This window comes from Ursus maritimus, unplaced genomic scaffold (assembly GCF_017311325.1).
Source record: "Ursus maritimus isolate PB19 unplaced genomic scaffold, ASM1731132v1 scaffold_16, whole genome shotgun sequence".
Lineage (NCBI taxonomy): Eukaryota > Metazoa > Chordata > Mammalia > Carnivora > Ursidae > Ursus > Ursus maritimus.
Genome location: NW_024424008.1, coordinates 45,576,085 through 45,603,579, shown reverse-complemented (window position 1 = coordinate 45,603,579; position 27,495 = coordinate 45,576,085). Strand labels below are relative to the sequence as shown.

The 27,495-nt window shown below is 42.8% G+C and overlaps 1 protein-coding gene across 5 annotated transcripts; it reads left to right on the top strand.

Moving 5' to 3' along the window:
* The first annotated feature begins 273 nt into the window (after positions 1 to 273).
* On the top strand, positions 274 to 26,929 carry CRTAM (cytotoxic and regulatory T cell molecule). Of its 5 annotated transcripts, none has more exons than XM_008689952.1 (10): positions 274 to 517; positions 7,406 to 7,552; positions 10,127 to 10,279; positions 12,611 to 12,754; positions 13,652 to 13,813; positions 17,422 to 17,502; positions 19,655 to 19,732; positions 21,504 to 21,650; positions 23,208 to 23,294; positions 25,040 to 26,929. In XM_008689952.1, exons 1-10 carry the CDS (start codon positions 472 to 474, stop codon positions 25,168 to 25,170), a joined length of 1,176 nt encoding a protein of 391 aa, XP_008688174.1. In that variant the 5' UTR covers positions 274 to 471; the 3' UTR covers positions 25,171 to 26,929. The 5 variants fall into 5 exon arrangements, with proteins under 5 accessions (XP_008688174.1, XP_040487041.1, XP_040487042.1 ...); XM_040631107.1 differs by having other exon boundaries at positions 274 to 622; XM_040631108.1 differs by having other exon boundaries at positions 274 to 622; positions 24,922 to 25,096.
* The last annotated feature ends 566 nt before the right edge of the window (positions 26,930 to 27,495 follow it).

Below are 27,495 nucleotides of genomic sequence, written 5' to 3'. Positions count from 1 at the left end.
TGAGTGAATGAATTCTGCCCCTGAAAACCATTATACGTTGTTGTCAGAAATAAAATGTTCACGAAGGTTCAGCAAACACTGTCTGGTTATCATTGTCTAATACGCTAGAAAAGTGACAACAAGGTTACATTACCACACTGGGAAATTTTAATCTCTCTCCCACCCCATCCTCGCCCCAAAAGCCTCACAACCTAGTTGAAGTACTACCCACGTGTGGCAGAATGATTTGTGCCACCAACACATCACTCACACCTCTCCACAATCGAGATGACACATGCGGTCCCCTAAATGTTCCACCCGGAGGTATTTTGGGGGCAGCGAGCCAAGAGGGGGCTTCCAGAGCCAATGGAGGCGTTGAGATACATGAGGTCACAGAGCCGCTGCCTCTCCCCCTTCAAAAGAAACCACTCTGCTCCCTTTATTTCAGAATCTAGAGGAAGTTGACGAAGTGTGACAACAGCGAGGCACAATATGTGGTGGAGACTTTGCAGCTTGCTGGCTTGGTTCCCCTTACAAGGTAAGGACTTGGAGCTCATTTCTTACGATACTCAGTTGACCTGGTATTTTACACCCGCCTATCAGTCGACTGCATTCAGAGGACCCATGACAGCAGACAACCCAGGTAAGTATGTGATTACCTTCCAAGCTACGCCACGATCACACATCGGGGGATGTTACTCCTTTATTTAATCTCTTGTTCAACTGCTAATGAGCATAGCAAGGGTCACAGTAGTATGTGTCTCGGTGGCGTCTATGTTATGGCAAAATGTAACAAGCTTATTAGGCTCTGTCTCTTAAATGTACGCCAGGTGGAAAGGCATCAGTGTGGGATTTTAAAAGCTTCCTTGCTGCAGAAGCCTTAGCCAGATCACTTAAGTTCTCTAAAAACCCAATGTCTGCATCTTGCAATGAAGACATGATTAATAATGTTCGACGACCAAACTCCCTGGATTTTTAAAGGGATCAAATTTCAAAATGTGAAAGCACTTCGAAGACGGCAAAGTGTTCTGCAACTCTCCATTGGCTCAGAGATAATAATGAGCCCCGGGGAAAAATTCCTGCTTATTTTTTGATCAGTTATACTTTACATTGTATTATAATTTTCACACTTGATTTTTGACGCTTACTGAATTCTAATGTAGCATGATGAAAAGTAAAGACACTGTTGCCTTTTTAGCACAGGTCAAATTATTCCTGCACAAAAAGGGTAGGTGTCTGTAAATCTCTGATTGCCACTTGTACCGACTTCTCACAAAAGTAGCCATGCCTAAATGTATTGCTTGCTTCTTGCGTGTGCGTTTCTAAATATTGAACTGAAGTATGGCTATGTTTCAGGTGAGGCATCTGTCCTTCTGAATCTGCATGCACCACAGAACTGCATCTGAAGGACACTATTTTAAAAAACTAGATTTTCTATTTTATGTAGTATTTCCATTTCCTACTTTATACAATTAAATTCAATGCTTTCTTTTTTCGTCCCTATACTCTGAGGCACTTAATATGAATTCAATATTTGGTAATAAATAATATTAGTTTCTTCAATAAGTGGCTTAAAGAACAGCTCATACATTCAGAAAAAGTACATTTAGACAGCTAAAATTAGGCTGTTTTCAATTATTCCAAAGTTTAAAGCCCTTAACTGACTTTCAAAGTTATGGCCTCATAAAAATATCTCGCAAAAAAGTTTTAAAATAAAAACAATAATCATATCTTAAGGCAAACCTAAGACAACTCTTTTAGAATACAAATTACTATTTATACGATTTATAATACTGTCAAATACTATTTATAAAGAGAGGAGAAAAATATATTTATTGTGCCATGTGCAGGGGTGGGTACTTTATATTAATTACGTTTCATCCTAGCGCAGATACTGAGGTATTAGTATCCCTACCCCAATTTACGCGAGAAAATGGAGTTTAAAAGAAGTTGGGTAACCTGCCCACGTTTTCGGAGCTGGTAAATCAGCCTGCACAGCATATATATAAGAATTATCTCGTGAAACATTTAGAGAGTGTGTGTGTGTGTGTGTGTGTCTTCAAGGTTGTGAAAGAAAGTGTTTCTTAATGTAGATCAGAAGTTTGAAAGCCACTGATTTATACAATTTGGAAGATGTGCTATTGAAAACTCCCCATCTGTAAACTCACCCAGAAGGCACTTAGGCTCAGTGGTATTGAGCACAAACTGTCCCCTCTGACCTAACCTTGCTCAGGCCCATCAGAGTCCCAAATAGGAAGGGAGCTGACCACATTGCTTTCTTGCTAGTAAAAAGGCAGCAAATCCTCAATTTTGACAACACTCTACGCTGTCAGCTGTTTTTAGCTATGAATCATGGGAGATCACTGTACTTTCTTCTACCACGCAACTTCTAAGGCTGCCAAGAGCTATGGACAAAAAGAGTCCCATAATCTTGGAGCCTGCCTCTTTTCAAGGTCCCTATCCACGTAAATAGCCTTTAGGATGGGTAAAATACAGTAGGAATGAAGAACTTTTCAAAATTAGTCCCATTCACCTGTATTGTGGATGATGAAAATCCAATTTGAAGCTTTTATCCTGGTCTTTAGTGGAGGGTAGGATGCAGGAAACAACAGTTGCAAATTTAAGGTTCTGTTGATATTCCTTTTGACCATGTTTGTTGTTTTGGACCATGAAAAAGGCCCGTGTTTGTTGACATTTTGAGATGCCTTCTTGAAAGCCATACTGGAAACAATTTTGGCAAAGTCAGATTCATATTCACCCCTGTGGTTTTCTCTGTTGATTCTATCTAAAAAATAATAATCCTTTTTTATAATGATCCAAATTGAAGCATTTTTTGTCTACTACTTCATAATAGTCATGTAAATAGGGCACTGATTTGAGACATTCATCCTTTGTCTCTGGTTTTAACTCAGCTCAAGTCTTTCTTATGCAACATAATAACAGAGAGAACTTGGCATCCTATTACACTCTATTACTGAATGTTTAAATGTCCATGTTTTTAGCCGTTAATTCAACTAATACTTAAAATCTTTTTTTTTAAAGATTTTATTTATTTGAGAGAGAGAGAGAGTGTGTGAGCAAGAGAACACAAGCAGGGGGGAAGGGAGAGGGAGAAGCAGACTCCCTGCTGTGTACGGATTCCCGATGTGGGACTCGATCCCAAGACCCTGAGATCGTGACCTGAGCCAAAGGCAGACACCCAACCAACTGAGCCATGCAGGCGCCCGATACTTAAAATTTTATTTTGAAAATAAATAAATAAATAAAATCTTACTTTGTGTTAGGTCCTGGGACTGTAAAATGAATGGCAAACAACTCCTCCATGGGCAGTTTACCATCTGCACGCACAGAGATACTTGTAACCAGATACAAAGCACTGTGCTAAGTGCTATAATAGAAGTCCATGCAAAGCCTTTAAGGATCTGGAGAAGAGGGCAGGTCATTGTGGGGAAGGAGGAGGCTGAACACTGGTTAGGCAGGTTTGACCAAAGTGCTGTAATTTGAGTTGAGTCTTAGAGGAGGTGAAAAGTATCCAGGTGGTGGCCCCGCCTGGCTGGCTCACTCAGTTAAGTATCTGACTCTTGATTTCAGCTCAGGTCATGATCTCAGGGTGGTGAGATCAAGCCCTGCATGGAGCCCTACTTTGGGCTTCTCGCTGAGTGTGCAACCGCTTAAGATTCTCTCTCCCCCTCCTCCCCTCTTAAAAAAAAAAAAAAAAAACATCCAGGTCAATAGAACAGCATAGGCAAAGTGTCTTCTTGAGCCTGGACCTGGCCGTGGCTGGTGACCACATTAGATACAAGCAAACAGTGGAGCGGAACAGGTGGTGTGTCTGTGCTCGGTGTGTGGGGAGCCTAGGGAAACACTAGAAATGATGAGTTCCAACGGGACGTGATGAGTTTGGGGTCCCCACAGGATAGACTTGCTTTGTTCTAGAGTCTTTAAATTTATTGCTTGCAATCATTAGGCTACTAAGGTAAGGAAAAAAAAAAAAACAACATTTTACCCCTTCTTCAGTCTACCATGATAACCTCTAGTAGAGGGGAGATCAGACACCGCAACTCTCAAAATCTTGGGGAAAACCAAGGAATCTTAAGAACTACACACATTTCATCTATGCATGCTTTGGTGGGGGTTGTGACTGCTGCTGGCCCTTTTGCAAGAGGGTCGGTCACCCGTGCTTTGGGGTGAAGCCACTGCACTGATAAGACCATCAGAGTTCCTGAGGTTGGGGGTGGAGTGATGGAGATCGCCGGTTCTATTTCCATATAGAAACCAGTCACCATCTATAACCCCAGGGTCAACCAGCAGCCTCACAACACATGGCCTTGCATGGATGGATGAATCCAGTCAGAAGTCAATAATCCACTCTGGAAACATGACCTACCAGCAGTAAGGGGGGGACCTCCCAGGAGAAACTCCGCAGCTATTCTCTGCCACGCTTTGCCCTCATGGCCTCTGTGGGGCTCCGTCGGGCTAACGTACAGACTGGAGCTCTGAAGCCCAGCCGGGGAGCCTAGGAAGTAGGCGCACAGCGCTCAGGATCCATACGAGAAAGGCTGAGGGTGCATAAGGATATCCGTGTTTTTCGAGCCTGCAGGGGAGGAAGTGGTGAGCAAAGAAGGTAACCCACACCCCTCCCTCTGACAAAGAAGGTGAAAGTTTGACTCCAAACTTAGATGAAAAAACATATATCTATAAAAGATGAGTTCCAGTTTAGTTCGCAACGGCAATGAGAGAATCCTGGGGAACTTTCCCTTAGAAGACATACCCTCGAAACGCGGGTACAGGGATCTTCCTCTCCCAACTGTTAGCAGAGCTGAGACACACTGACCACTGTTTGCAAGCACTCGCAGCTGAAGCAGTGTGTGTCTGTGGCTTCTCTCTGGGGCTATTCTTCCTTTCTACAATGATTTCCTGTCTCTAAATCAAGCATGGGGTCTGCACGAGAACACTGCAAGAGAAATCAGCCCGTAAAGCTAAAGGCAGGGCTTGGAGCAGAGTAGAGGAAACAGTCATTATTCCATGCCACAAACACAGCCCTTTCCACGGGAAACCCAGGCATTTATAGTTGTGGTCAGTAGGGTGATATTAAATTCTCAGCAACAAGACAGAACACTAATCTTAGGAGATACGATTCTTTAGCACATGCTAAAAAAGCCACCCTATAGTTCATTACAATTTTTTAAACATTGTAAGAATCAAATAACAATTTAATTCAAAAACACACATCCCAGGAAAAAGACATCTTTAAAATGGAAGACATTTATTCATAAACAGGCTGCAGATAAATCTCACCACTCCCATTTCCTACAAACTCAGGCTTCCTGTCTAGACACTCGCTTTGCCAAAGGTAAGAACGTGGGCAAAACTTTTCAGTATCAACGTCTGGCCTGAAGGATGAAATTAGGGCATGTTGCTTTAACAGTGGTCTTTATTCTATCATTGATTCAACATAGTAACTTCCCTCCTGTCTCTCCGTATTCTTATTAACAACAGGAGACCAAAGATATCTGTCCATCGTCTGCTTTATGCTGCCATCATGAAAGCTGGCATTAAACCATCACTTTTCAAGCTCACACAGTGATATTTTCTATAAGGAATGAATTTTAGAGAAATATAAAATTGTCACTGCCCTCTAGAAACTTCAATCTGTGGGAAGCAGGATAACGTACAAGAACTAGAAAAAAAAAAAGCAAGAATCAAGATGGGAATGATTATGGAAGCAATGGAAGGTAGAGAGTTCTAGATTCAATTTCTTGGCTCAGAAGCTCCTTAACCTCAGAAGAAATTCCATTGTCATTTCAAAGCATCTCTACTAATAGTATCCTTATTACTCAGTTATGGGTTGATTTTACAGATGAAAATATTTCCAAATGACCCCAACCGAAGCAGAATTCTGGGCTTTGCTTCAATGCTCTTATGAAAACACAATATCTTTTTATGGACTCTTCATTGTTCATTATAGTATTGGCTGATGATATGGGTATTTTTCCATTAGAACTCAAGCAAACTTTTTTCCCATGAAAGTCAATACAAATACAATACAACAATTCTGGGTTATTATTGCCAGAGGCTAGATTGAAATTAATGACCTAGAAATGGAACAAACTAAAAAGTCTACACCAGTTAATTCCCAGGGCTCTCCAAAGCATTTCTCCTAATACTCAAAATTTATCACAAGGAAATAAACTCCTTCTTTCTTTCTCTCTCTCTCTCTCTTTTTTTAAGGTTTAAGATGATGCAGGGAAACTCATTACATTTGCTATTCAAAATTTATAACCCCACAGTATTCCTCTGTTTACGGAAGTGTTTTGTACTTTCATTGATAAGAATTGTCTAGTCCTCAGAAAAAAGGATTTTTTAAAATTTAAAACGTGAAGAAATCACAGATGGCAATAAATGTGCCAAATCAGCAGTAAAGCCAATTTATTTTATTTTTTATCAATTTCCTTTTTGGGAGAACGCATTTGCAGCTGCTTACAACCAATTGTTTATCGTTCTCTGGGGGTTGTGATTTGGGGAAACTAGACTCTCATGTTTGCCTGGAGAAAGTGTTGCTGGACAATTGAATTGGAAGAAGTCTTCTAGAATATCCTTCCTCTGGCATAGAAGCTCTTTTGCAGGTGGGGCTTACCTACTCCCTGTGAACACCACTTGGAATCCTAGACACATAACTTATACTTAAAGCAACCTTCAGAAGTGGGGCTTAAAAAAACCACAAGTCACTTGTTTCACAAATTGAGGCCAGAAAGGCTGACTTTTCTGGGGTCTCATCATTTAGACAGTTTGACCTAGTTACATAACCATGGACTCTGAAGAACATAGACATGGGTACAGATCCCAGGACCTATGACCTTCAGCCTCTATTCCTTCATCTAAAGAGCCTGCAAAATAATTCTTTCTTTATAGGGTTAGTTCAAAAGTTAAATTAAATATAGGTTAACGTGGCCTGGCAGTGTTCCTGGCATAAGAGAGAGCAAGTGCCCAATAGATGTTGTTCAACATTTTCCTTCTTTCCTATCAAAATCTCACCCTTCATTCAGACCTCCTTCAGGAGACATCTTGCTGCTCCTACGTACCATGCTTGCTCCTTTGTATTGATTTATGTTTTTGTTTCTCTAAGAAGTATGTAATCAGGGGAGCCCGGGTGGCTCAGTCGGTTAAGCATCCGACTCTTGATTTTGGCTCAGGTCATGATCTCAGGGTTGTGAGATCGAGCTGAGCATGGAGCTTGCTTAAGAGTCTCTCTCCCTCTCCCTTTACCCCTCTCCCCCTGCTCACACTCTCTCTCTCTCTAAAAAATAAAAGTATGTAATGAATGACAGAATGAATGAATGAGGTTGTGTTGAGAATAAGTCCTGCCTCGGCTCAGGAGTGTCTTGGCCATGCCAGCCTGACTGTCCCCAATTCTCTTCCTCTGCAGAAGCCTTTCTGACTAACCACACAGAAACAGTCACCGTGGAGGAAGGCCAGATGCTCGTTCTAAAGTGTGTCGCTTCTCAGGGGAAGACCACCTCTCTGCAGTGGCTGGCCCCGTCAGGGTTCACCATTTTTTTAAATGAGCATCCTGGTAAGTGAAAGAAAAAAAAAATCACCAGTAGACCTCAACCTGAGGGATTTTCCAGACAGACAAGTTGGTGGGATAGAAACCAACATGAGTCATCCAAATGGTGGGCTTGGCCCACCTACTATTACATGGCGATCACACCCAGAGGCCTATTATTTTACATACGGCTGCTTTTTCTGACAGGAAGTCTGAAATGGAAACCCCACCAGAATGGTTGGTAAAGGGGGGCTCAAGTTACAAAGCACATTTCCATGCCCACACCTCAACCCCACGTCATTCTTTTACTCTCAGCAACCATGAAACTACCAGCAGCACCCATCGAGAGGCCACAGATGGACTGGAGGCCCTTTGTCCTCCTGCAGCTAACGCCATCGCCCCACTTCTGAAGCCAGCTGCTTCGTTTTCCAGCTGAGCAATTCAAAGTCACATCCCAAAGCTCCCTTCCAGATACCTCCTTTTCTCCCGTGGGTCTCAACACAAAAGCAAGATGGCTGAGCAACTGAGGAATGGGACAGGGCATACTACTTTGGACGGAAGGGCAGTCATACCTATGTTCACAAACACACATTGAGTCCCGGAGGCCTGAGATGGAAAGGGACTCTCCCCGCGTCCCCCACCAGTTTCACTGAGATATAATAAACACGTAACACTGTATTCGTATAAGGTGTACAATGATCTAACACTATGCATTTACTGCAAAATAACTGGGAAGTCTAGTTAACATCCATCCGCTCACACAGTCACAATGGGTTTTTTTGGTTTGTTTTTTGTGTTTTCTCTTAAGGAAAGGGATTCTTAAAAGTCTATTTAGTTCATCTCCTTGGGCAGGATTTGACTAACCCCTCCCCTTCATAATGAGACCCTTGTATATCTCCATTTAATATTCTGAACTGCCAAATACTTGGAAAAGTCTCCAAAACAGCAAATTTCATTCTGCCTTGTAAAAGCAGAGCCTCTAAAAAACTTGATATGCTATGGAGCCTTTTTTAAAGATGTATTTATTTTAGAGAGAGAGAGAGTGTGTGTGTGTGTGTGCGCGCGCGCACAAGCAGGAGAGGCAGAGGGAGAGGCAGGGAGAGAATCTCAAGGAGACTCTGCCCTGAGCTTGGAGCCCAACACGGGGCTTGATCCCAGGACCCTGAGATCACAACCTGAGCAGAAAGCCGGAGTCAGAAGCTGAACTGGCTGAGCCACCCAGGCGCCCCTACGCTATGAAACATTGCTATCACGATGTTCAACGTAAACTTACCATCTATTTCAAGCTAAACAAACTATTAATAGTAGATTCCAATAAAGTAAGTAGATGTTAATTGTTAAAAAGTTCAGAGAAAAAACGTTGAGTAGAGATCATTCCTGTTACATAATGCTTTCTTTTGCTTTGGTTTGGTTTTTAGTAAACTGGGAGAAGATGGGCACTCTCAAATTTCTACGGCAGGATACCTGGATTGAACTTGGTGATACTTAACCAAAGGTCGTTCTTGCCTTCTCGGGGACGTATGGCAATGTCTGGAGAGAGTTTGGGTTGTTATAACTGGAGAAAAGCAGGGGGGTCTGGCATCTCATGGGTAGAGAGGCCAGGATTGCTGCTAAATGTCTTACAGTGTCCAGGATGGCCCTCACAGTGGAGAATTATGGACTCAGAAGTCAATAGTGCTGAGACTGAGAATGGCTGGATTCTAGCTCAGGTAACACCAGTGTCCCAGGACACACAACCAGTAGTTCAGATGAGAAACAACCTTCCTGGGTCAGCCATTCAAGGTTTAACTATTTTAGGCTTGCTCATATTACAAATCCAGAGAGAGAGAGAGAGACAGACAGACAGACAGATAGACAGACAAAGCCACTCATTTCAGGAGCCTCTGATTTGCTAAGGGACCTATGACCTGAGATGGAAATCCAGGTCAATATAAAACCAAAAAACAAAACAACAACGAAAATAACCAAACACTTGCTATCATCTTTAGGAAACTTCAAATAATAATAAACTCCTAAAAAATTAAAAATAAAAGGGGCACCTGGCTGGCTCAGTCGGTAGACCATGCAACTCTTGATCTCGGGGTTATGAGTTCAAGCTTCGTACTGTGTATAGAGATTAACTTAAAAAAATATATTTAAAAATAAAAAGCACCCAAATGGAGTAATGGATAGCCATGCATTTATCTTGCATTCTTCACATCCTTTGTGACAGGACAACCTCAAATTAATCATATTTCGAAGAGGTAAATCTAATGAGACATTTTTCATAATGTAAAAAAATGAAGAAAAAAATTAATCATCCTGCAATCCAAACGCTTCACCAGAGTAGTGTTCATTTCCTACATGCACGAATAAAGCAAACGGTTTATATCGCAGATCCCAGAATCAAAATATTTCATTTCCTAAACAAATGTCGAGCCATTGAGAGAGAGGCATCCAGCTGGGAACACTAGATTTTGGAAGGCAGCTCAACTGAAGATGTGACATTTGTTCCATCAAAGTGTGAAATTCAAAAGCCATTCCTGTGAATAATCAATCCTCTGAGAGACTGTATTCATCTGATCGCTTTCTTCCTAACCGCTCTTTTTCCCTCTTGTCCAGCTTTAAAAAATCCCAAATACCAGCTTCTTCATCACTCCACCAACCAGCTCGCCATCAGCGTGCTTAACGTCACCCAGCGAGATGACGGCGTGTACAAGTGTTTACATTACGGCGACTCCGTGAGAACAAAGAAAGTAAAGGTGATCGTGCTAGGTAGGTGCCCCGACAGCCAGCACACCCAGCATGGGAGCCACGGACTTAGGAACAGGACGGAGCATTCTTAAACATCACATTTCCGTTAGAAATATTGCCTATAGCAAAGCATTTTCTCGGGCACCTCTACCATCTTTTGTTGAGAAGAAAACAGAAAGGAGTGTTTTAAACAGGGAGCCCTAGATGAAAATGGGACTTTGTGAAATTTGTCTTTGGCCTCAGTTAAGTTTCCTGTCTAGGGAACTAAGAGAAAGGAGAATTAATACTTGATAAGCTGCTGTTATGTGCCAGGCGCCGTGCTAAGCTCCAGGGAATCCAAGAGGAATCGGGATCCCTGCCCACAAGCAGTTGGCCCACCAGTCTAGGCGGGCAAAACACGTATGTCGATAAAGTAAAACCTAACAACAGTGTATCCTAAGACAGAGTGAATTCAGAGGTAACTGCACTGGGCAATTGGCTCACGTCCTCTACCAAAAAACCAGGTCCTCTCTTCCAGTGGGAGGTGGGACTGGGAGGTGTGAATAGGAAGGGACAGTCTCCTGATGGCCTGGGACTCACTCAGTTCTGTGGATGGTCCGCTGTGTTCAGTGTAAGCCTTACTGTCTTTACTTTTCTGCTTTTTGTGATGGAACAGATCAATTATAAACACCATTTTTTATTGATCTCTAATTCAGGTCAATTATACACATTGCTTTTTATTGATCTCTGAGTGACATAATTGCACATATCACAAATGAATGCCTTAGGCTGCTTCTGTTGAATTCATATAGCATGGTGCCTGCCATAAAGTAAAGGCACAGGAACAAAGTGTCTGGGAAGGAATGGGTCCCTAGGGGTGTTGAGAACCGATGGGACTCAGCCCACTTACTGGCCACCGTTCACAGCACTCTGGCTCATGCGGCTTGTGTGCTCTTCTGGGCTCTTCTCACACTCCCTGCATACCTCTGTCACTGCATTTAAAGCATGATCTTTTTTTTTTTTTAAAGATTTTATTTATTTATGCGACAGAGATAGAGACAGCCAGCGAGAGAGGGAACACAAGCAGGGGGAGTGGGAGAGGAAGAAGCAGGCTCATAGCGGAGGGGCCCGATGTGGGGCTCGATCCCAGAACACCAGGATCACGCCCTGAGCCGAAGACAGACGCTTAACTGCTGTGCCACCCAGGCGCCCCTAAAGCATGATCTTTTAACTAACAGCTCAGGGGCTGAGTCTATCTCCACCCTGGTAGCTCCTCAAAGGGCTTATCTTTTCCATATTTGTGCTGCCGGCATCTAACGCATCTCATTCCTACTTGGAGCTGACTTTGCAATGTCTCCGTGGCAGATAAATGAGCAAATCAATGTGAAAGGGTGCAGTTCTGGACCAAGTGTGAAGTAGAATGGGAAAGAGGAAGAAGTTAGACTACCTAAAAAGTACACTTGACCCTCGAACCACACAGGTTTGAATTGTGCAGGTCCACTTATATGCAAATTTTTTAAATCAATACAGTCCGGTACTATAAATGTATTTTCTCTTCCTTATGATTTTCTTAATAACATTTTCTTTTCTCTAGCTGACTTTATTGTAAGAATACAGTGTAGAGCACACATAACGGACAAAGTAGGTGTTAATCAACTGTTCGTGTTATCAGTAAGGTTTCCTATCAACAGTAGGCTGTTGGTTAAGTTTGGGGGGAATCAAAAGTTGTACATGGACTTTCAACTGTGTGGTGGTCAGGGGAGGTGTCGGCGCCCCCTAATCCCCACATTGTTCAAGGGTCAACTCTATTTCCAAGACAAGAGTAGGAAAAAAAGGACCAATGGCCCCTTAATAAAAAAAAAAAATACATCTTGATATTAGGAGGGGACAGAACTAACTCACTTTATGGTGAGTCATATACTCATGCAAGTCTCGAACTGAAACAGCCAACTCATAAACCAATTCCTTTGTGTCACAGACAAGGAAACTGACCCACCAAGACGTTGAGGGACATACAATGGTTCTTACAATAACTGGTAACAGATGGAACCAGATTTCAGGTCTATACTCCTCACCTGTGCTCTACCAATCAAATACAGTCAAAGGGCAAACGTACGAATTGTTGTGGTAACATTGGGAATTTCCGGGGACTAATCATACACTGGGTAACAAGCAATGGGACTACAGCCAAGGTAGCTTTACAAGTACATAAAAGCCCTTTAACTGTATTCTGGGAAAGATCAAGTTAAAAGAAAAAAAATGCCCATTATTTAGACCATACGCTACAATGATCCCTATAGATTATTAGATTCCATGCTTTACTGGGGGATATGTAGATCCGCTCATTGAGCACAGAAAAATCAACTCTTCCAGCAACACCTTCCATGCCAACCCTGGAAGCTTCAGTTATCAGAATGCCAGATGGAAAAGAACATGTTACGCTTAAATGCTCCACTGTGAGAAGCAAGCCCCCTCCGCAGATAACCTGGATTTTAGGGAATGGCCTAGAGCTCTCTGGTAAGTAGGGACATGGTTCTCTTTCCTCCTTTGTTTTCCTTCCTACTGAAATTTCCAAGGAATTTTTAAGTCCTCTGGCACCCTCTGGTGGTATCAGGTGCTGGAACATAACATTCAATAATTCGTTTTTTCCACACAAGTTATCTTTATAACCTATTGATATTATGCCTTCATCTTGAAAACCTATCACAAAAAATATGATTGCATGTTTATACTTAAAGTAGAAACCTAAAATGGGATATTATGGCCTCTTAAAATTCAACAAAATTTCATATATAGGTACAATATAGCTATTACCTCTGCATGAACTTTTTAGCAGACATAAATTTGAAAATACATTTAACATAATGCTTGTATATTGGAACAGGTAAGATCCTCCTTATAAAGTACGCTATGAGGTCATACCCTCAATAAAAATATTACGGTACCAAAGAATCTAAACTTTGATTAGATTGAAGCAGGGTTCATGGTCATGCTTGGGAACTGTTTCTAGTTTGTTTACATTGTAACGTATGTTCCATAATCAGAGAGACATTCAGTCCAATGCCAATTCTACATCATTATAAGACCTCTCCTTTCATTTGCCTCATTCATTCACCCTGAGTAAGGTCTTAGGTTTTTGTGTTTGGCAACATCAGGCTGTCGTGTAACCATGACAAGCTTTGGATTTTTTTTCCCCAGTAGTGAAGGTTTATAGAAACCTAACCACTGTTATTCACCTGCTTCCCTCTGTGACTAGGGCCAAGCACGTACAAGGCAGCTGAGCGAATCTAGAATGAGCTTAGAAGTCTGATAGCTTGGCCAAGATGTCAGGGCCATTGGTCCCTGAGAGAACCAAACCCACCCAATGATCTTAAGTAGCCACAACCTCATACACCTCTTCAATTCGCTCCATAGGTGAAACCCACCATGAATTTGAAACTGATAGAAAGATATGTAACAGCAGCAGCATCCTCCGAGTCCACACATATGGCAGAAACTCAACAGTGGACTGCGTCATCCGACACAAAGGCCTACAAGGAAGAAAACTGGTAGCACCCTTCCGATTTGAAGACTTGGGTAAGAAGAATGAATGACTGTCTTTAATCGTGTTTTAATTTACCTTAATATTACACTACCAAACAAAATTAAATGGAACGGGAAGAGTCCTTCAGAGCGAGATCACTGTCCACAAAGCTCTCCTGACAGCAAATTCCTTTAATGATTGAAATTTCTCCAGCTGAGCGTCATAACACACCTGTTCCAACATTCAGAACCCCAGTTGTGCAGACAGCCTAGCAGGGCGCCATATGCAAATAGCATCATGCTTGCTTTTTAATGATGACAGCTGGCATAACTTGGCCTCAGATAGTTTTATTGCAGTCATGTTTTCAGAGAGGTCATCTGAAGCATACTTTATCTTTGACCCAAAAGGAGATAATAGCAACTGAAATAAATCTAAACTTGTCAACATTATTTTATGTTAATATAAAACACTGGCACAGTCAAATTAAGCCATGATTACTCTTTAGATTTATTTTGTTATAACTGTTTTGCAGGTTTTAGTTTAACCATGGTAGTATTCTGGGCAGAACAAATAGTAATAAATAAAATGTCAAATAGTAAATGTGAAGAGGAGTTGCCTCCATTTTCAGAATGTGTTCTCCGATTCCTTCATCAAAAGCAAAAAATAATAATTTTAAAACTCTAGAAAACTTTCTCTTTTTTGAAAGAAAGAGAAAGAGTGAGTCAAGAGGGAGAGAGAATCTCAAGCAGGCTTTATGCCCAGCACAGAGCCCAAAGCAGGACTCGATCCCATGACCCTCAGATCACGCATGACCTGAGTCGAAATCAAGAGTTGGACGCTTCATCGACTGAGCCACCCAGGTGCCCCTAGAAAACTTTTTGAGCCAAGAAGTATCTAATAAGAAGTACCATGAATCACACACCTGTAATCAATAAGGCTCTGACCTTCGTGATTTTGTAAGGTACTTACAAAGGGTAAGGGCACAAAGAATTCCTCAAGTGCGAGGACTCACTCACACCAGCAAAGGAGGGAGCTGCTGGGTAAGGAAACATTCGTTGAGAAGGCTGTTCATGATATAACTGCTAGTGCAAGGTACTCGTTAAGGAGAATGCCATCATGGGAAAAGTGCCCTGCAGCCCTGTGGGGGTGCTGCTGTGGCTAACGGCTCCCCCCTCACTACCACGTACTTTCCACCAGTCACTTTCTCAAACCAAAAGTAGCAAGTCTTGAGGAAGCGGCATCTAGAAGACTGGGGCCCCACAGACTGGGCTGGCTACTGCAATCTGACGCAGATAGTCCTGCCTCTCCATGACTCGTCCCCCTCCAGCCCCTCCTGTCAGTGGAGCATAGCACATACGGGGGGGGGGGGTGCTTCTGAAAGACACTGGAGTCTGAAGCTGGGCTCGATCTCATGATCCTGAGATCATACTCAGAGCTGAAACCAAGAGCTGGATGCTCAACCGACTGAGCCACCCAGTCGCCCCAGACATTCAGATTCTTAAACAAAAGAACCAATGATATTGAAAAAACACATATTTTTACTTTTCAGTTATTGCTCAGGCCATCTACAAAAATTACTCCAGAGGGGAAATCAGTTTCTTCTCCATTGTGGCCATAGTTCCAAAGGACTCAAAAATCCTAGCCATAAAATGCTTCTAATAATAATAGGATAGGACTTGACTTTTATTTCTGATCTAACTATCGATTATTTAGCACCCACTGCCAGATCTCCATTAAGTATTTAAAGAGCAACTCCAGTATCAGCTCCTGGCAGCTTCCATAGGTTTCTGGCTTTTTTCCCTTCAGCGAGCAATTACACTGACATACAGTTACTACATGTTTCGTTCATCCGGTGAGTTTAAAAAGTTTGTTTAGCTGAGGATGCTTTAAAACACGTTTACAAGGATTCTGACCCCTTTCATCCCCGTGCTCTGCATGGTAGGACCTGGGAAAATGATCATCAGGCAAGCACCGTATCTGGGGTTATGCGTAGTGTCTTCCTTTGAAACACCCACACTTAGATGTGTGTGAAAGTGCAATGCCTGGAGGAGAACAGAGCAAGAATAGATCAGAGCCTCTTCAAAATGATTTACTTCATTTATTTAGTATTCCAAATGAGGAATCTTGATTTCCTATTACTTAACTGGAGGTAGGATTTAAAAAAAAAAAAAAAACCTTGAGCAATAGTTCTCAAACTTATGGATTTCGGGACCCCTCTACACTCCTACAAATAATTGAGGACCCCAAAGAATTTTTACTTATATGAATTGTATCTTTCAGTATTTACATATTGGAAATTAAAACTGAAAAAAAAGTTTAAATGCTTATTTATCTAAAAAATAATCTGCTACATATAAACAGAAATGGCATATTTGTGTGGAAAAATAACTATTTTGCAATACCAAAACATTAGTAAGAAAAATGGCTCTGTTTATCGTTCTGAAATCTCTTTGGTATCTGGTTTAATATAAAACAATTAGGTTTGGGGTGCCTGGGGGGCTCAGTCAGTTGAGTGTCTGACTCTTGGCTTTGGCTCAGGTCATGATCCCAGGGTCCTGGGATCGAGCCCCACCTCAGGCTCCCTGCTCAGCAGGGAGTCTGCTTCTCCCTCTCCCTCTGCCTGCTTGTGTTCTCTTTCTCTCTCAAATAAAGATTTTTAAAAATAAAAATAAAAAATAAAAAGTAAAATGCTGAGAAGCACTCACAGATTCCATAAAGACATTACCTACCTGTCACATATCGGTATCAATATTTATAAAATTTCAGGCACCTTTTCTATACACTCCTTGGTGACAGACCTGTTCGTTGGTCAAATCTATGCTAAGCTGAATGTCTGGAAACATCCCCAAACATTATTTTGTGTGTTTTGTTTTGTTTTTTAGAGAGCGAGAAGGGGGGAGGGGCAGAGGGAGAAAGAATCTTAAGCAGGCTCCATGCTCAGCATGGAGTCCGACTCAGGGCTCGATCTTACAACCCTGAGATCATGACCTGAGCCCAAATCAAGAGTCAGACGCTTCACCGACAGACCCACCCAGGCACCCCAAACATCGTTTTCCACTATACAATATTACATTTGTAAGCATTGTGTTTAATAAATAGCAAAGCACTGTGTTAAGCATGTTGTACAAATAACTCATTAATTCTTGGAAAAAAAAGAAAAAAACCTCCAAAGGTAAATGCTGCCAGTAGTTCCATTTTACAGTTAAGGAAAAACTCAGCATTCAAGAGATTGGGCATCTTGCTCAAACGCACTTGGCAGCAAGCAAATTAACAGCATCAGAATTCAACCCAGTCTGCCTGTGACCAACTCCAAGGCCCCCTAAGTGATACATAAGGAGGAAGATAGGTGACGGGGCAGACAGACAGAAGGACTGACAGGTAGATGAGACGGAGACAGTCAGCAGATAGCCTTTGCGTACCACTGCGAAACAGCGCTCCGGCTCCAGCCTGCCGTACTTCTCAGCCGGGCAGCCTAGCAGATGGGCTAGCAGCAGGATAGAGATGTGAAAACCCGAGCAAGAGCTGCAGACCGCGTTGAGGTTCCTGCAGATCACCCACAGGCAGGTAGCAGCCAAATACATTCTCCAGCCCACTGTCCTGAGCACCATGTGGGTGAAACTGCTCTCCGTAGTTGCAGATTTCTGTTTTTCCCCTTTCCTAGTTACTGATCGAGAGACGGCTTCAGAGGCCCTGGAGGAAAGCTCCCCATCCTCTCAAGACCCTCAGCAGCCCACTAGTACTGGTAAGTGTCAACCCATTAAGACTGAAAAAAAAAAATCTTCTCTCCTTGGAAAGGGTCAATTTTCCGTTCTCATTTCTAAGATTTTTCTTTTAATTTTTAGCTTTTTTTTTTTAAGAGAGGGGGAGAGAGAGAGAGGTGGGGAGGGGAGGGCAGAAGGAGAGGGGGAGAGAGAGAATCTTCAACAGGCTCCACGCCCACCGTGGAGGCTGACACAAGGCTCCATCCCAGGACCCTGAGATCATGACCTGAGCTGAAATCAAGAGTTGGACGCTTAACCGACTGAGCCACCCAGGCGCCCCTGAAATTTTAACATTTAATAAGACTATGCGGGATGCCCTGCCCTGGCCCCAGCTTTGTGGTGCTCTGGACGAGCTCCCTGCCAGCAGTGTTCTTAATGGGATGGGCTTCAGGGTAACTAATGCCTTGTCAGTTCAGTGCTGTTTTGCTTGATACGCGCGTGCGCGCGCGCGCACACACACACGCACACACGATCGTGACATTTGAATTTCCCCTGCGGTAAAGGGCGAGGTTGAATTCATTTATGGAGAGACTCGTTTCTTTGTTTTCTCATTCAGAGCAGACCAAACACTAAATAAAGGCTTGGTTTCAGCAAAGGGCAAAGAAGCAGGATCTGGAGATTTGGGGCTTTTGGCCATTGAATAACAAAATCACCTTTGAAAGCACATCAGGGACTTGGTTGTCAAGAACTCGGTTTTTGATGACAGGATTGAACTCTAAATGCAGATTTTAGAAAGCCTGGATTACAATGCCAGTGTTTTAGACAGAACCCACTGGGTGGTTAGCTCTGGGCAATGAGCATATATTTATCTTTGTATTTTACCAGGCGTAGTATCCGGCATAAGCCGGTGCTCAGGAAATGCCGTATAAATGAATAAACACACGTACGAATACCTTCACTCGTTACCGTGTTTTGAGCAAGAAAGCCTTATCCAGAAAGGGCCTTAGCTCCTATATGTCCTCTTTTTGTTGCAAATAGTGTGTCTATAAGAATTTCCTTGAGTGGAATAAGGCTTTCATATCATTACCACGTTCATAGTTTTGAGTATCAGATCACGCTTTTAAAAATGTTTATCTGGAATAATATTTAGAAGTAAATGTTTGGGGCTTTTAAACACCGATAAAAATAATATGTACCATCCAGTCTTCTGAAGGGCAATGGAAATTGAAAACGATCTGAAGTGGGAGCAGCCTATATCACTTGCTTTAATAATCCAATATTTGTAAACGTGTTTAGAATCTACTTGTCTTTAAATTGGCTTACAGCCAATTTAAACAACCCAATTTCCTGCTCTGCTTTTCCATATATAAGATTTAATATGGTTTCTAAATTTCCTTTCAGCTTTCCATTTCTACGATTTTATTACTGTTACTAATACCCGTTTCCAGCAGAATGGGTGGTGTCATTCCCGGCGGGATCCACACAGTGGCGCTGTGTAATGGGCTAAAAAGCAAGAGACGCGGGTTGGGTGGGGGCAGGAGTAGAGAGGATACGCAACAAAATCAGAAAAACACCATCTTTCATTTCTGTGACTTCTCCCACCTAGCAAAAGCATCCCAAGGACATGCCCCTTCTAAAGGGGAGAGGCAAGCAGAGGTTTGAATGACAAGGGAGCCTGATTTTTCACATAAAAATCATTGCTTCTCAGGCTGTGGGTTTTCTTCCCACCAGGCTTGGGATGCCAGTCTTCAGGGGCCTGGTGTTATCTTGCACCATTCTGAAGACCTGATTCAGGAAGCGAGTATAAAATAGTGGTTTACATTTTGCATTCTGAATGTCGACGTTGGCTCCGTCACTTCATAGCTCCGTGGCTTCAGACAACGTACTTAGCTTCTCCAAGCCTCTATTCAGAGCTGCAGTGAGAAACCTACCGAATGCTCTGTTTGGGGGCTGAGCCCAGAGCTGGTGTTCAGTAAACATCTAGCTTTTAAAAATAAGGTGAAATGAGCCTGGCGAAATGAGCCCATTTGCAACTATTTCTGGAAGAAGTCAGTAGTTCAAAAATGGTCTTGTTGTTTTTAAGGAGGACCACTTAATTTGGTTTCCAAAGCTGCTCTGCTGCCTTGGAATGGCTGTGTATATATACACAGTTCATATACAGTACATATCACGTCTTAATTTCTTTCAACTTAGTTGCAGTAATGGAAGATTCTAGTACAACAGATAAGGAAGAGAAAGAACAAACCACTCGAGACCCTGCCTTGGCCACTGGTAAGCCTCCCCCCACAGCATTTACAATAAACACTTGACATTTTAACCTCTTAATCGATAAATCCAATGGCCTTTTTCAGTCCCCATTTTTCTTGACCTTTCTATTGGTTAATCATTCCCTTGTTCCTTGACTTAGTTGCCTCCCTGGTTTCCTTGACATACTCCGCCTTGTTCTGTGACTTTTTGCTAACCACTCCTTCCCTGTGTCCATCAGAGAACTCCCCTTCCTCCTCCGGCTTCTTGTAGTTGGATACACTTCTGACTTTACCTCTCCATCCTTGATTCTTCCCTTAATTCTTAAAGAGTTTATCCATTCCCAAGGTTGTTCCTATTACCACCAGGCAGAAAATTTCCATACTTACACTTCCAGAACATTCTCCTGAGAATTAATCCCTGCTTCATTCCATCTCCTACATCCCTGTTGCTGGATTTTCTGCCATCTCCTCGAACTTAACATCACTAAAAACCAAACAGCACCTTTCCCCACAAAACCACCTCGTCCAAATGACCACACAGGCCCCAAACCTTGGCGTCATCCTTTGTTCCTGTGTATGAAGGTACACACAAAGACATAGAGAATCAGTCTTTCTCCAAGGACTTTTGAGTCTCCTCTTCCAGAATTTTGTCGACTATCACTGCCACCCCTGGTCCAGACCCTCATCATCTCCTGCACAAAGTCCTGTGACTTCAGTTTCTCCTCTTGTGGTCCATTTTTAGGACTATGATCAAAACACCCCTTTGCATTCTTCACACCTGTGTTCAGAAAACATCTGCGGCTCCCCCAGTCTCCCACGCAGAGCAGGAACCTCAAAGCCTCCATCAAGCGCCCTCCATCCCCTGCCTCTGAGGTCCTGGCTCTAAAGTCCCAACAAGAACACACACTTTCTCTGACAACATCATCCCATTTTGACTGCCCTGCCCTCGCCGTCCTGAACTGCCCCTGAAGAAAGGAAAGGCCTCATCTTCCTTCTCCTTACTCTTCTTTCAAGGCCAAGGTCTTCACTGAGAACTTTCCTAACTCAGGGACCACTCCTGCTTCTGAATCCCTGAGCACATTATGGGGTTAACACATATGGATCTAGAATTTGGCATAGATTTCTGACTTCTGTTGATTCCTGTATTTGTTTCCATGGAGAGAGAACTACGCCCTAAGGCACAGGGACCGTGACTTATGCACAATGTTCTTCACAAAGCTAGGGTCCTTAACTGCTTGTTGGTTGAGAGGGGACCAGGACATCTGGGTGAGACTAGAGCCCATAGGATTAGACGGTGAAGTTTAGAAAGATTTTCAAGACCTCACCTAATTTATATCCAAAGGCCTTCAGGTGGGACCACATTTAACCTAGCCAACATTCGTGATTTCATTTTATTTGCATAGTTTTTCACACTCCTTAACAACCGCTCTTGCTGCTACACCTTGCTAAAAAAAAAAAAAAAAATCATTCCTTACAGCTCATTTAAGTCCCCTGACTATAATTTAAGTCAATATTCTTGCATGTTTTCTCTACAAACGAAACATCACGGCTTCGATATTTCTGTAATTAAGAGCATTTTCCAAATCACCTCACAGAATGGCTTTGTTTGTGTGCCTGATGGCTTGTTTTCAGAGAATACATAATATGAATCTCTTTCCCTTCAGGGTAAAGCTCTCTGTCTTTTTATCGGAGTTGCCCATCAGCCGACACTAAATGTTGAAAGTATCATGCAAATTCCTCTGTAACAGAAACAAACCAACCTTGAACTGTCTAAATTCCTGTCATTTTCTGTATAGGAGCCAGTCTTCAGTATGTGGGCATGATCAGGAAGAAAAATGGCATTCTGCTGCTCACCCTCGTGTCCTTCCTCATCTTCATACTCTTCATCATCGTCCAGCTCTTCATAATGAAGCTTCGGAAAGCGCACGTGGTGTGGAAAAGAGGTGAGAGGCAGAGGACCTGATGGGGCGCGCCAAGGCGTTGCAACACTGGTCTGGGACAAAGGAAATTCTGCCAACTAAAGCTTTTCTCTTCTATGCTGCATAATCTGTTTAATAAGTGTTGTCATTCAAATAAGCAATTGTTTGTTTTGCAGTAAATACAGAATGTGAATCTCCAGGGGCTATAATCAAAGAGTGTATAACCAAGAGAAATTAGAGTAGCTCTGGGAATTGACATGAGATTATAAAAGCTTCTAGTCACAAAAGGATCCTGAGTGAAAAACTCATTCGTTCATTCAGAAAGCATTCATTGAGCACCTCTTGTGTGTCAGGCACTGTTCCAGGCATGGGGGATGCCTCTATCAACAAGAGAGACCAGGTCTCCTCTCTCAAGGAGTTCATATTCTAGGGATGTCCAATCAAAGGGTGAATATAGACTGTTTTGGTTCTGTTCTTACTTTGAAAGAATGTATTCAGCCTCCTTAACCATAATATGCTAGTAATGTTTCCCAAGCATTCTGATTAAAAAGTTATCATTGGAAACACTATATATATAATTTATCTAGCATGGAAGATACCTATTACAATGCATAGATTTAACACATATCAGGGCTGGAAGGGACCTTAGAAGTTATCCAGAATAACCATCTACTCAATTCATTCCGTCTGTGTGTACCAGGATTAAATCCCCTCCTTAATTCTGAGTGATTATTTAGACCTATGCTACTCAATACAGTGGCCACAATATGGCTATTGAGCACTTGAAACGTGGTTAGTCGCTTTTGAGAGGTGCTGGAAGGATAAAATGGACACCCAACTTTGAAAGCTCAATACACACACGCACACACACACGAATATGTCTAATAATAATATATTGGGTATACTAGGTAAATAAAATATATTATTAAATTAACTTCACCTGCTTCTTTTTGCTCTTTGCACATGGCCACTAGAAAACTCAGAATTACACATGTGGTTCGCATTCTGGTGGTGCTGGGCATCGTGGATTTAGCCACATATGTCTCCAACACCTCCAGTAGCAGAGAACTCATTATGTCCCAAGGCCAAATACTACCCCTTTGAATGACTCTCACCCTATTAAAACTACAGCTTCTCCTAATTTGATACCAATCTCTCTATATATTCAGCTGGACTAACTTTCATCATAAAGAGACCTAGAGACGGGGTCTGGCTTTTCAGCTCTACCTGCGTACCAGTCACGTGCCATAGTATTGTTCCGAAATCTCCCATGAACGCTTCACCCCTACGGTTCTTTAAGGGCTACTGGAATTGTTCCATCTCAAAGAATAATATTTGATTCTAATCTGTGGTCATTTGATTTCCACAACTCTTATGCTGCCTAGCACAGTGCCTGTAGGAATCATAGCAAAAAAAACCAAAAACGATTCTCGGAATGAATGAGGACATGAGGTATGGGAGGGGGCTTGGCAAGTCCACTGTTGTGTAGACAGAGTGATCATCTTATTCAAATCAACATTTGTACATATAGGTGACATCTGGGGCACCCGAAATTAAAAACATAGTTTTCTTTTCTTGCAGAGAATGAAATCTCAGAACACACTCTGGAAAGTTACAAATCAAGGTCAAATAATGAAGAAACATCATCCCAAGAGAAAAAGGGCCAAAGTAAGTCAATTACATGACCTCAGATTTGAAAAATGAGTTTCATTAATTTGTTGCCTTTAAGGAGGAGTGTAAAAATCAAAGCCTGATTTTTAGCACTAGAAAGTCAATCGACCTAAATCATCTTCTAGAACATAAGTGCATCTTCCAAAAACGAAAAGGAGTGACCATAAAGTTCCTATGGCTGCAGATATGCCCCTGTGGGAAGCCATCCCTGAGTGCTCGCTGTCACACACAGGCACGTCCTGGGACTCTGTGTCCCTCTGTGCTCTGGGTATCTTACAAACATCTTAACAATCCAGCACTTTCCACACCCCACACCATGTGGTCATTTCTGATGTGTTGACGTAGCTACCACAGTCGTCCTTCAGGCGGTGAGTAGCTAGGTTTATCTACGTTGTGTCCCCAGATTCTAACACGGGTCCTGATCCAAGTGGAGTATTTGATACATTTGTGTTGAATAAATGAACACAAAGCTTAACGGATTCAAGCAAACATGTTTTGGATGACTCCATTGTAGTTTTTCAAACAAAATATGTAAACAAAGTGAAAGGAAGAATTTCTAAAAGGAGATTGTGTATTATGTGTGTGTGTGTGTGCACGCACGTGTGTATTCTTGGCAAAAATCTAGTAGAGAGCAGCTAGTACTACAGGAAAGCAAGAATCTTCTACCTTTCTTTCAACCATTTGGGTTCCTCCATTGCAAATTAACTTACTCTGCCTGCTGAGAATTGCAAGATACGCAGAAGAGCTTAGCTGCTAGTTTCTATTGGTTTCACTGAGGTTTTCGTAGGAAGCTGGCCTTTCACAACACCTCTGCCTTTTTTTTGCTTTGACCTAGTAAGGTGTGAAGTGGAAAGAATCACTGTACTAGCTGGAACAGGAGAACAAGAGGGCAGACCGTGAGAACGGGGGTGGGAGAGGGAAGTCTGTGCAAGGCGCAGAAAGTCTGCTGTATTGTACATTTCTAGAACATCAGTGTTCTTTCCTCAACTGGCAAGTAGGAGAATGTTGTCAGTATGAGGTCTTAGTTGGATTGTTTCCTATGCCAATTTTCTTAAGCAAGGGGAACCAAAACAGTGGGTGTAGAATGATAACTTTTAGCAGGAAAAGAGAAGACCTCGGCTCAGCCACTAAACAAGCAGAAAGACTTTGAGTCTCAACTTTAAGGAGTTTAAATGACTGTAAGTCCTCAACTACCTTCACTCAAGGCTCCCTTCCCAGAAAGGTCCATCCCTAGGGGCTGGCCACGGATTGTGGGAGGTGGTACTTCCTACAGAGCTCCAACCTGCACTTCCTGCCTCCTTCCCTGGGCTCCCTCAAACCCAGCATTTCAACGTCACTGTGTTGGCTCACTTAAAAGGCAGGAGCTGTCTCCAGCCCCTTGTGTAGACTTCCATGGCCTTTGAGTGGTCTGCCCCAACCCTATGTTTCCCGTAAGCCCTGTTACTTTTAGTATGAAATTTGCTAAATACAGTGTGGGGTTTTTTTTTTTTCAGGTTTTTTTTTAGAGCAGAAATGTCTATATATTTTATTTCAGGTGTATTAGCGTATTTATGTAAGAAGACTTTTTAAAAAAATCAGCCTGTAACAATGCATTCAGACCATTTATGATATGCATCAATTTCAGATTTGACATTTAAGCCATGAACATATGAACCTTTAAATACCGTGTGCAATCGAAGTGTCGCAAATAAACGGGTGCGGTAGTGTTCAAAATCCATGATCGTCTTCGACGTGTCTTTCAGCTTTCCATTCGAAGAGCTACGTGAACTACATCACACAGCTGTACTCAGAAGCAAAAACAAAGAGGAAGGAAAATGCACAAAATTCCAAATTAAAAGGAGAGCCCACTGCTATACCAGAGAGCATTGTGTAGCGCTCCCTGCCATAGAAAACATGATGCGGGGGGCAGCCACGTCATCACAGTGGAGCAGCCAATGGGAAGGAGCACAGTGGCTGTCACATGAAAAATAGACTTTGAGTGCCATGCAAGATGGCGTCCGCCCATGGCAGTCTGCTCTGGATTCAGAGCTGTGAAGTGAGGACCAGACTGTGGACACCAAAGCTTCATTGTTTAAAAGAGAGAGAAAAGAAAAGAAAGAACCTATTATGCCTGACACTACTTCAGAGCAGAAAGATTCTCCGAAGGCTTGGAGATCAGGGTCGATTTGGCCAGCGAACATCTTACCCTGAAGGGAAAAGGAGGCCCAGTTGTCCCAGAGAATCCAGTTGAGAATCACGCATCTTAGTCTCGTTCAGTTTGGAACAGTTCCTCAGTCTTTCCTGCACATTCATGATGTTTTGGGTGGTTTTGAAGATTGCAGCCTAGTGATTTTGGAAACTGTCCCACAGTTTGCCTTTGTCTGATTGTTTCTTCGTGATTAGATTCAGGTTACAAAACTCTGATGGGACCGTCACAGAAGGGATGTTTTGGTTACCTCGCTGTGTTTTATTTACTCCTTTATTGGTGTTCACTGCAATCACGTGATTAAGGTGCTGTCTGCCGGTCTTCCCCACTGCAAAGTTCCTCTTTCCTCCTTTGTAAGCTGATACTTGTGCAGAGACGCTTTAAAACTATGTAGATACCCTGTTCCTCGTCAAACTTCCAAGTACTCATGTATTTATATCCATATGGACTCAGGGTTTCCTGTTATTCAATGAGTTACAATCTGTTACTAGCCTATCTCACTCACTGGGTTATAATCTGTTACCATCAAACTAATCTCTTGCTAATTGGGTGATCAAATTGTGGAAACAGGCTTTTGTGTCCTTCTTAGCCTCAGCCTTTGAGCACTTTCTTCCTTTCTGGTACAAAATATTCCAGGCTCATCTTCCACTCTTCCTACCCCAGCCCTGTAATGAGCCATTTCTCCAAGGATCCTTGGTTCCTTTTAGTGGAAAATGATACTTAGAAGCCAAAACCCAGGGGCTATATGTTCACATTGCTTTTGGGGTATCACTGACCTCAAGTCATCTCAGAAGACAGACCTGGGGAATATATGAAAAAGTGCATATCGTTGACCCCTGAACAGCATGGGTTTGAACTGCCGAGGTCCACTTAACCTGGGGAATATATGAAAAAGTGCATATCGTTGACCCCTGAACAGCATGGGTTTGAGCTGCCGAGGTCCACTTATACACAGGTTTTGTTTTAAAGAGTTGACAACAAAAGCCACAGGGCATTTATTTACCACTGCTCGCTCCAGTCTCCAGATTGAAGGCAATTGGTGTTAAGGTCACACCTGCTGCCCTGTGAGCACCCCAGGAGACCCACAGAGGCCAGCAGCAGCCTCCAGAAACCCTGGATCCCTCTCTTCCAAGTCCTCCGTGATCTGGGTTCCCTGCTGGTGCTAGGGTGGCTGCAGGCCCCCGGCCCCCCCAGGCAGGCACAAACCCCACTGCGTGCCGCACCCTGGCCCCATAGCTGCCTATCCCCATAGGCGGTGGGGCAGCTGTCCTGCATTCCCAGCTTGCTATCACTGCCCTCGGCCCGCCGGGGAGCTGCTGCCCCTGAGCCGAGGCCACCAGGCTAAGAAACACCACCATCCAGGGACCAGGACTGTCACTGCCACCACCTCTGTCCTACCCCAACCACCCTGCAGGTGAATTTTTTTTCAATAAATATATGTACAGTACTGTAAATGTATTTTCTCTTCCTTATGATTGTCTTAATAACATTGTCTTTTCTCTAGCTTTACTGTAAGAGTACTGTATATAGTACATAGAACATACATACATAATATATGTTGATTGTGTTCTTAGTAAGGCTTCCGGGCCATAGTAGGCTATTAGTAATTAAGTCTGGGGGGAGTCAAAAAGTCATACAGCAATTTTTGAGTCGGGGGGGGTAGTGGTCACTGCCCCAACCTCTTGGGGTTCAAGAGTCAACTGTATACATGGCTATATGTGTCTATGTGTGTGCATATATTTAAATCTATTTAAAATCATGGGGGTTTTTTGTAAAGATTTTATTTGAGAAAGAGCGTGAGAGAGAGAGGGAGAGAGAGAGATCAGGGGTAGGGGGAGGGACAGAGGGAGAAGCAGACTCTCCGCTGAGCAGGGAGCCGGAAGCAGGACTCAATCCCAGGACTCTGGGATTATGACCCGAGCCGAAGGCAGATGCTCAACGGACTACGCCACCCAAGCGCCCTAAAACCATGGGTTTATTCTAGTTTTCTCCCGTGCTATATTTGTAATGACC

Excerpts from the sequence above, each read along its gene's own strand:
- CRTAM (XM_040631107.1), top strand. The coding sequence starts at position 472 with ATGTGGTGGAGACTTTGCAGCTTGCTGGCTTGGTTCCCCTTACAAGGT. Across the intron at positions 17,503-19,654 it reads TCAGCAGCCCACTAGTACTG|TTGCAGTAATGGAAGATTCT; the intron begins GTAAGTGTCAAC and ends CTTTCAACTTAG. Across the intron at positions 21,651-23,207 it reads GCACGTGGTGTGGAAAAGAG|AGAATGAAATCTCAGAACAC; the intron begins GTGAGAGGCAGA and ends CTTTTCTTGCAG.